Source organism: Botryllus schlosseri, chromosome 11, assembly GCF_051294905.1.
Source record: "Botryllus schlosseri isolate E-star chromosome 11, Bs_hap1, whole genome shotgun sequence".
In the NCBI taxonomy this organism is placed as follows: domain Eukaryota; kingdom Metazoa; phylum Chordata; class Ascidiacea; order Stolidobranchia; family Styelidae; genus Botryllus; species Botryllus schlosseri.
The window spans coordinates 7,392,760-7,402,814 of record NC_137246.1 but is presented as its reverse complement, the minus strand read 5'-3'; the positions used below and the strand labels follow the sequence as shown (position 1 = coordinate 7,402,814).

At 40.1% G+C, this 10,055-nt stretch overlaps 1 protein-coding gene and 1 pseudogene across 2 annotated transcripts in view; one reads left to right on the top strand and one right to left on the bottom strand.

Moving 5' to 3' along the window:
- LOC145450005 (peptidyl-prolyl cis-trans isomerase pseudogene) overlaps positions 1 to 10,055 on the top strand; it is a 430,289-nt pseudogene that overhangs the window by 368,811 nt on the left and 51,423 nt on the right. The window lies entirely within an intron of this gene.
- On the bottom strand, positions 7,034 to 8,076 carry LOC145451031 (barrier-to-autointegration factor 1-like). Its single transcript, XM_080329517.1, has 2 exons — positions 7,863 to 8,076; positions 7,034 to 7,223 (listed from the first exon to the last, which is right to left on the bottom strand). The coding sequence occupies exons 1-2, from the start codon at positions 7,983 to 7,985 to the stop codon at positions 7,086 to 7,088; spliced, it is 261 nt and encodes an 86-aa protein (XP_080185643.1). The 5' UTR covers positions 7,986 to 8,076; the 3' UTR covers positions 7,034 to 7,085.

Genomic DNA, 10,055 nt, shown 5'->3' with positions numbered 1-10,055 from the left:
ATTTGAAAATTTAGGATTTTAAATAAAAAAATAAAATAAAAAATTTCAACTTTTACTTTCAATCCCGTGAAATATTGTTGAGTTGTGGAGAGATAGCGTAGTGGTGACGATGGTCGCACAACACACAACGCGATACAGGTTAATGCTCACATGATTAAATGACAAAGGCAGAACATGCAGTAAAGAGTCAGCGATGTAGGAAGTAGGATACAATCGGCGAATGCGATGGAGAGCAAACCGACTTTACTTCAGGTCACCCTGGTAGCGTGACCAGACCAATCAGTCACATGTACAAAACGTTGGCCAGTAAAGTACAAATAATATGTGGAATACTTTGGTCGGTAAGTGTAAGGAGATACACGTTGACACTCAGTCTCGTGATTTTGCATTCGGACAATCGGTCCGTGGGCGTTTTAGGCTGTTTTTCGAACGTCTTCGGGTGGAGGAATTTCGTAATCTTGGGCTGAAACCCAAGGTTCTGTGTTGCAATGACAACAGAGCAACGCGTGCATTCTTCATTCTGCTAAGCAACAGATCTTTCAAAACAGATACCATCTGCTTCGTAGATGCTATTCTGGAGGTCTACGAGCGACGCTTTAGCACTAGCTGCCGTATTTTCGGCCAAAAGCAGTAGGTCTACTTCAGCATCGAGCAATTAGGCGTAACGTATTGTGTCATCAGCTTTCATCTGATCAGCCCGACATTCTATGAGAATCGTAGTTCTCAATGTTGACACCCGGAATTCTGCTCGACAGAGTTGGATCAATTGTAATTTGTAATTGAGCTGAATGTAATGAATTACATTTTTTCATGTATTGTAATTGTAATTGTAATTGAAGCATTTCTATTTTGTGTAATTGTAATTGTAATTGTATTTGATCAACCTTTTGCTTAATTACAATCTCAATTATATTTTCATGGAAACCTGACAATCACAACATATAATAATCATTTTATCAATCATTTAGGCTATTCGTCGCACCAGTGAAAATCCGGTACGAACCAAGATGACGACGAGGGGCCTTAAGGCCTTAGTAAACCATCACCATATGTAATAATTAGCCTATTTACATCGGTGTTCTATGCGTGCTGCGTTATAACTAGATAATTCAGTCACGCTAAACTGTTTCCCATACTTCAGTAGCAACAGAAAACTTTGTGAATTATAATATAGGCTAAACCAGTGGTTCTCAAACTAGGGGCGTGCCCCCTTGGGCGGCGTGAAAGCATCTGAACGGAGCGCGACGCTCCAGTGAACTAAAATCTTTTCCGTGCTTGGCCCGATTCACCTCCGTTTTATGGTTATTGCTCGGTGTATAGTCTGAATTTCGTATTGGAGAATTCTCTCATCGACAGTCATAACCTTCCATACCATCAAAGTATATGGATGAACAGCAAATAAACTCTTCTGAAACCTGTGCTGAACCATTTCCTACACCACGGTAAAAGTTTTTTTAATCTCTGACCAGTACCGAGGCTTGTTGCAACAAATAGCAAAAAATATTCAAGTTTCCAACCAAGACTTCATCAAACTTGATCACGCATTTGTAGAGATGTTATCGCAATCTTACCTCCAATCTTGGCCAAATTTATTGGGGCCAGAAACTTTTCGCACCCTAATGTTCATCAAATGCAATCTAACAGTTTCCGAACAAGTGAAAATGTAAATGCGAATATTGTAATTCTTAGTTATCAGGAGGTTCTCTCCTTTTGCATTTATTTTAATTTTACGCACCTTATCGGTATCATCCTTATCGCTGACGCCTTACCAATTACATTTCATTATCCTGACTCAGCTCTGAGTAGCCTAATCGTTTGATTACATTTCATTGACTGTCCTGTAACCTATTCGCTGTTAGTCGCTCAATCCTTTGGTTCTGAACAGTCGCTTGAAACACTTTTCTGTGCTTATAGTTTTCAGTACTCATAATTAGGAATAGTTCGAATACGTTCGAGTTTTTTAAATTAAAGGGTATTCTACATATCAGGAATGAAACATGAATAGCTTGAGATTGTTGGTAATTACGTCGCTACGGTCGTCAAAGAACACCTCTTTACTGAATCAATTACCTGTTTAAAAGTAATTGTAATTATAATTGTAATCATTACATTTTAACAGTAATTGTAATTGTAATTTGATATTTTTAGCATTGAGTAATTGTAATTGTAATGTAATTAAAACATGCAAGGAAGTAATTGTAATTGTAATTGTAATTGTAATTGAATTAAAATATTGTAATTGATCCAATTCTGTGCTCGACTTACCCGCGAATGTCGAGAAAGTCCAGTTGTAACGTGTTCTGAATCTTAAAAAATCCAACGGTATATAGCGTGACCTGACCAACTATGCCGCTTTGTTATCGAAAATTACTAAAATATGAATTACCTGATCAGAATTCTACGATTACTCAAGCAGGTTACGTATCGTACCGTCCGGAAAAGTTATGCTTCCATAGACGGACACAGGGTTGTAATGACTCGAGTCATGAATCGACTCGAGTCCGACTCGAGTTACTATTTTCTGATGACTCGACTCGAGTCAATCTGTGTATTGACTCGACCTGGACTCGAGTCATTACGTATGACTCGAACCAAGTCATATGACTCGAGACTCACACGGCCAAGACAAACATTTCATTGTAATTTCGAAGAATAGTAAAGTATCGACACTGTTGGGATTTCGTCTATTCATACTGGTACTTGAAAATGCGACCAGAAACTGCTAAAAGTGCGGAAATTATTATATTTTAAATGCGAACCATTCGATATCACAAAACAGAGGTATAAAAAGTGCATTTAACAAGACTTTAACTGGAGACTGAGCACTCATGAGCCGTCAACACAATGACTCGGACTTGGACTCGAGTCATAATACCATGACTCGGACTCGACCCTCAACTCGCTGACTTGGACTCGGACTTGATACGGTGGTGAATTGAAAATGACTCGACTTGACTCGAGTCAAAACTATAAAAGTGTGATTATGACTGGTGACTCGGAGCCTTGTGACTTGGTTACATCCATGGATGGACACCTGCGCGTTTAACACAGTTTTGCCGATAAGAATATTTCGTTGCCAATGTCATTTGGAGGTGTGAAGAGTGAACGCACTACTTCCGCTCAAAAAAGCACTGATCGTGGCCCCGCCGTAGGATAGTCGATGCAAATTCTTGGGGCTTACTACATGCATCTGGTTGTTAAATTTTGTGAATGAATTCTGTCAATAATATGAGTTCTTCCATATATTACTATATGAAAGGCACCAGCAGGTTGCACATCCGTTCGTTTCCAACTTTTTATGGTGGCGACCTCATTTCCAATTTTAAAATGTGCCGTGGCCCAGCTCAAAAATTGATAGGCTGATTACTAAATAGGTCAGCTTCACTTAATCATCGCCTATTTTGGAAACTGATAACGACCAACATCTTCGCGATCCCCAGAATAAAGGCAAACGACCCCCAGGTTAGAACAACTGTTTTTGACTAACGCACCAAAACGGCCTAAACCAACTCTAGGAATATACCGTTATCTTATATTTGCGATTACAATTAGACTTATTTCAGCAAATGTAAATGATGGTAATTTATACTTATTTTTGATTGCATTTTGCGAAGGCTGTGCGTATGGTCCCCATATTAATATCAATATACGTCGAACAAAATCGCGCCCAGCGCGAATAAAAATTTAAAATAGCATAAATCTGCTTAAAACTAATATTGTTTATGTTGATTTACGAAAAAAATTTGAAGCCTATTTCAAGCCTTTAAAATTCCGGACATTTAGGTATATTTTAGAATTTCCTCCTGGACGCAATATTTTCAATGAAATTCCGGACACGTCCAGGACATTCCGGACGTATTGTAACCCTAATATACAGCCCTGCCGCCTATATATATCCCTCAATTGAATCATCATCTAACCTCGGAATTGGTGCTGGTAGAGGAGAATTGTTTCACTGACGTCGTTGTATCCCTGGCAAAGATACTTTGAGACCACCTGTTGAGTTAATTCCTAGTTTCCGTGTATGCATAGATCACAAATAAAGCATCTACTATGCCAGAGTGGTCGGGAACCTATGGCTCGCGAGCCATTTATGGCTCTTTTGGGTATAAGATATGGTGGCTCTTTGCCAAATATTTATTTTCGTACTGAATTGATCAATATTGCGGCGACTTGTTGGTAAATTTTCATCACGACCAGGATAATTATTCTCGTGACAGTATAAATATGTCTTTGAGAGGTAAAGTTAATGCCGTCTTCAGGTTTAGGGGCTCGGTCCCCCTCTTTTCAAAATCATAAAATTTAAGTTACTGTCACGCCGGTGCTCAACATCACTCGCGAATTCTATGTACTCGACTCGAAATCTAGAATTGTGCGACAGGTTGATTAATCAAAGAGCATAGCAGACATGGTGACGCCCATTTCAAAACGCCGTTTTCAAATACACATTGACTTCCTGATCTATATACGGCGCGAAATGAACAGCCGTGGACGTGACATTTCACAATTACAAACTCGAATTACAAACAACTCCATAGCTATCCACGTTGTTGATTGGTAAGTAGCTCCGTATTACAGGCGATAAATGTATGCGTGCAGGGCAACGTTATGTTACCGCCGAATACCTTGAAAATTGAGATGTCGAAAAGTATTTAAATCTTCGGAATCAGTGTGACAGCTACATTCGATTAATATCAGTTATAATAAATTCTAAGCTACTTACGATGAAGCGCGGTATCAATGGTGAGGCTTGCCCCGTTTTTGCCTTACCTCTCGTTTCGAACATTATTTTCGATCAATACATACCAGTTTTTACAGAGAAAATATGGCGCACACGAGCAATCCCACGTAGTGAGTTCGAATTACTGCTGCCTTGACGTGACGAATTTTCAATTGTGACGTAACAGTTGATTGGAATGTATGGCTCTTTGTGAGTTGAGATGGAAAAAATAGGGCCAATATGGCTCTTCAGACAAAAAAGGTTCCCGGCAACTGTACTATGCGGTACTGGCACACCTGATCTATTCACACTCCAGCCAAGTACAGACTCCATGAATACACGAGAATTCATCATTAAGATATATCGTAGGAGACGACCATTTATAAGTTACGAAGTAGGCTCCCAATGATAAGTCCTCAAGGCAGTTTGACCGTGGCATTAATAAAGACCAGACATAACAATGCGTTATTGTAACGTAGCGTTACCATATTTTGAGATCCAAAAGAGAAGACAGCAGTTTTTAAAAACTTTGAAAGCTGTAAATATCGGAAAAGAAAATGGTTAATTTTAGGTTTTCGACCAATAGCAGCCTACCTGTGTTGACTAAAAAAAGGTCGTCACTTCGACTCGACCTTCGTTCCATTTAAAGCCCGATTTTTATCAAACTCTGTTGTACGCTGCGTCGAGGTCGCGTTTTTAATTGCATTTTAATACATTTTCTAGAAAAAGAGGACAAATCCTAACAAAAGAGGTCGTATGGCGATCTTATTTTAACCTCGAATGTGAAATTGAAAATGAAATAACGTTGGCAAAGCGTTCGCTATGGGCAAGCATTGAATTGTTATATTTCAAATTCTGGTCTACTTCCCGTCTCGACACATACAGGCTTCGAAGAAAAATTTTAAAAACATTTCCTCCGATTATGAGCTGCTGTAACAAAACGCTGTTTCATGCGCGACAGGACGTAGGTATTAATAACAAACAGCGGTCGCTGCACGAGAAACACAACGCCGTGTTATCGGATCTGAATTATTGGCGTTAGTAGCCTATATCTTTGATTGTATCCCGTTTGCAATGTGGTGGCGTTGCAACCGTGAATAGCTATATCGTAGGAACCGGATACCGATGTTATTACTGAATGGTGGCCCGGAAATTGCGACACGGATGCAACATGTGTTCTGACGTAACCACTACGTGCCAATATTGGTGCGAAATTCCGTGGCTGAGGCGAAAGAGGGCTCACGTAACGACGAATCATGGCCAACATTTATGTGATCGTCTCGACTTGTTGAGAAATCCAAATTTATGTTCGTTTTACATCACTTACTGTAATTGCGGCGCGAGTTGCGAGTCCGAGTCATAACTATCAGCAGGAATTTATCCGATTCCGAGTTAGTAACGCCATCATCTTGAATGACAGGTTCCATGGAGATCACACACTCAACCCGCACAAATACATATGATTTGCGATGATGCGCCCGCCTTGGTCATCAGTGGTTGCCCGATTGGTGGGCCCGAACAGTATTCGTCTTGCACACCAGCAATCTATATAGTAATGTATTACATGTGTAGTTAAATATTTGTTGTGAAAGAGTAAAATTTCGTGCTCCCCAAACGCTAGCAGACTATGGCGTAAGTGTCCCGCGGGTGAGTAAATGTTAAGAACCACGATTAGAATTAGAGTTATAGCTGCTTTCCCAATTTAGATAATCAATTAGAAATATGGCTATACAGTTTCTTCCAAATTAAATTATAATTCGAATTACTGAATTCCCGAAAACTTGTTCTGGTTCCGTGTATATCAATCCAGAGTTCATTCTCATAAGCATGAACATTGAACATAACAAATGTCTGTACACAAAGTTTGGCTCGTTTCAAACCTCACAGTTCTCCTGTTCTCTGCGGTCATTTCATCGCATTGATATAGCAACAGCAAAAGTTTCTGTCAAAATGCGGCAGTGATTTTGAGCGGAAGTGTTATCGTCGATTTGTAACATGTGATTCGACTCGTAACAGTATGATCAACTCCCACCACCCATAGCTATGAGTACTTTCAGTTCACTTCGGTTTTTTATTATACTTGCGGTAATTCTGATGACAGGCATGTAGATTAGAGTCCATGATATCAAGTTTTATATGCAGATGGTTGTGATAACATAATACAGTTCGGGCTACACTCTCAAAAACTTCAACATCACCAACATGTGTCACGTGACGGACTAGCCTACATAGCCAATGACTGCAAAACCTGTTCTGTAGCTGATCGAGAACTGACTGAACACTGAACAGTGAACACTCCCAGATAAACAACAGTCACAGCTGAAGAATAGTTTAATCAACCGTAACTTGCAAGATGCCACAACGGTTACAGATAGTTCTCTGACCAAGAATCGAAGCCATCGCAACACGCTTTTGCATATGTGCTCTGCACGCCAACTTCAGTCTGCAGCCAATTACCGAAGGTTGTAGGATTCCGCAGATATTGTCCGTAGAGCTGTGTAGACTGTAAAAGAAAATCACTGTCGTTAAAAGCGATCCATTCTGGCAACGGGTCGCAATTTATTGCATATGCCTGTTCTCGAGGAGGGCTGGGCAAATCGAGTACCTGAGTGAGTGGTTCGATTCTGAATTGAGGATTAGGCTTCGAGTCGAAACGAGTATTCGAGCATCGCATCGGCAGAGGTGAATGAGTCGCGTACGCAATAGGATCAGTACAATAAAAGTAACAAAGTAACGCAATATATGAATAAATAGTGCAGCATCCGCAAGCAGCACACCTGTCACCTGTGCATTGTACAAGTACATCCCAAATGCCTCCAGGAATACACCGTTCTATAATAATCGGACCCATTTTTTAAATTGTGCGTATTTTTTCATTTTAATTCGGCAAGAGGTACCCATATTAAAGATCAAGAAAGCTAATGACACTAAATCGCATTATGGGATACGGAGTCTAAATTTCAGTCGTACCATATAACCTTATTCATTTGTTACGGTTCCACTAGGAATTTATTACATGTAGGCCTACCTCTCATTTAAAATTAGGTTATAGTAATGTCCGCAAGAAAACATAGAGAATTTACCAGAGCTCAAGCAGCCTACTTATTAAACAGGACCTACGTAATATACAGCAGTAACCAACCTGCACAATTCCCTTGGCTTGTAGGTTGTTTGCATACGCTGGCCCAATGCCTGGAATCACTGTAAGAGGCTTGTTGCGCATGGGTTCAGCAACAAAATCCCTGTGTTTTTTCGTTGTACTCATGCTGAACGATCTGGTGTAAGTTGGGGTTTCTCGTTTTCACAATATATAGAGTATGGTTTTCTGTAATAAAATGAATACGATATTATCGAATGAATCTAGTCACCATGATTCGTTTTGTTGCCAATCGATGATACACAACTATATCACAAATGCATAAGCTGATATCGTAACGTAAATGCTACACCACTGTATATACTATATATAATACTGTGGATGAGAGATCATCTGTGATGTGGATTGGTATTCTGACGCAGACTCAAATTTTTGATCGGGTTTCCAATAGAAATTTCACTATGTAGACGTGGGCTTCTCACAGAAGTGATTTTTTCTTATAAATACCTTATAACTCTCAGATATCTTATATTATGTTTATGATGAGGACATAGTTGCTCACTCGAATACTACCTTTTCCCGTATAAGCTATATACTTGGCGAAATCACTGGGATATTCGAGTGAAAGTATTGCATATAATGCCTGCAATCAGACAACAACACTTGATATCATATCGGCCAGCTTCATTGATATGCGTTAGCGGTTAGCCACTCTCAACGCGAAAGCTCGATTACGACTGCGAATGCCACGCGTCGGCAACTGGTTTTTAAGAGTTGGAATCAATGTCACATTTCTTTTTTCTTTTCTTTCTTTCTTAGAAACTCCATTCCACTTCTGAACACGTATTATTAACGTCTGTGGCGTATATTTTAAAATACATCACCCGCGATTCGACACAAGTCTGCACAGTGGGCACCTACACAGTGCACGATTTTCCAGGATATACTAACATCAGGTCGAGAAAATACATAGTTACAGAATGGGACTTACGTAGGCATTTCTTCTATTTCCTATGAGAAAAACTAAGTAAAATATTCGTTTAAGACTGACGAATTCGATTGTCACATCTTAACAACAGAGTAACTGATTGTCATACCGAATGGAATGAGCTGACCTACGGGACAATGCCCTCTTTCTGTAATTCGCCATATTCGCTTGTTAATTTCGACACATGTCATGGCGGGCATTCACAGTACGGGCCGCTTGAATCCTTAACAAAGCCCGGTTAGTGCAAATCCAACTCAGGCATAGAATACGATTTTCCCGCATACTCGTCTCAAATCCCGTATGCTTCATGCATACTCGTCTCGGTGTTCATCAAATTTGAATATACACCGTTTTAATTGCGGCTTGTATCCGGCCATTGTCGCCTAAAAGGGCATTTACTCGAAATAGGCTGCATCGACACACGATTGTGTGACTTATGCCTCGTACCCGAGAATGTGGATCACTTCCTCCTCGCATGCCCAAAATACGATTGGCACCGCGCATGTTTGATTGATTTCTGCTTGAACTTGAAAGATGAGTTCACCACATATAAGTAGTAATATAAATGTGCACGACGCGCCCATTCGCGATTTATAATAAACAAACAAAGATTATCAATATAATAAACAGTGTAAGAATTAGCTCATTCTCAGTTTTGCAGCAATACTCGAGGGGAATTCCCTTCTGGCTGTGCGGCAATTAAAAAAGGGGGAATAATTAACGATAGAGAGAAAACGAACAAAGAATCTGGATTGACCTTTGTACTCAGACATGAGACTTGAGTCATTCTACTTGTACTTTTCCACTCGCCTCCTGATTCTACCTGTCTTTATTCTGGGGTTTGCGAATATGTTGAACGTAATCAGCTTCCAAAATATCGATTGACCTTTTGTACTCCGGTCAGACGTGAAACTTATTGATTAGTAATTCCTTCGTACACGACGGGGCTTGATAATAGTTGCCTGCCCTGACCTGTTGTTCCGTGGTCCAATTTCGTGGCTTGGGAGCAATAGCCCGTCAAACTGGTTGACTTGTCGTTCCGCAGTTGATTCAATTTCGTGTACGGGGGGGTCATAGGAATAATTGCCGGTCGTGACGTCAGTATAGTTTTCTCCTAATCCGTGAGATCCTGGTGTGTGTTTTAGATGTCAATAGGCTCGGCTGTACAAAGTGACACTTGTCTGTCTCATACTGTCGTACTTGACCCCTTTGATTTGTTGTCGACCCAGACAGTTACGAGAAATGTTCTG

Coding starts and splice junctions, on each gene's coding strand:
- LOC145451031 (XM_080329517.1), bottom strand. CDS start 7,985: ATGAGTACAACGAAAAAACACAGGGATTTTGTTGCTGAACCCATGCGC. Junction 7,224..7,862: donor AAGCCAAGGGAATTGTGCAG/GTTGGTTACTGC, acceptor TTTCTTTTACAG/TCTACACAGCTCTACGGACA.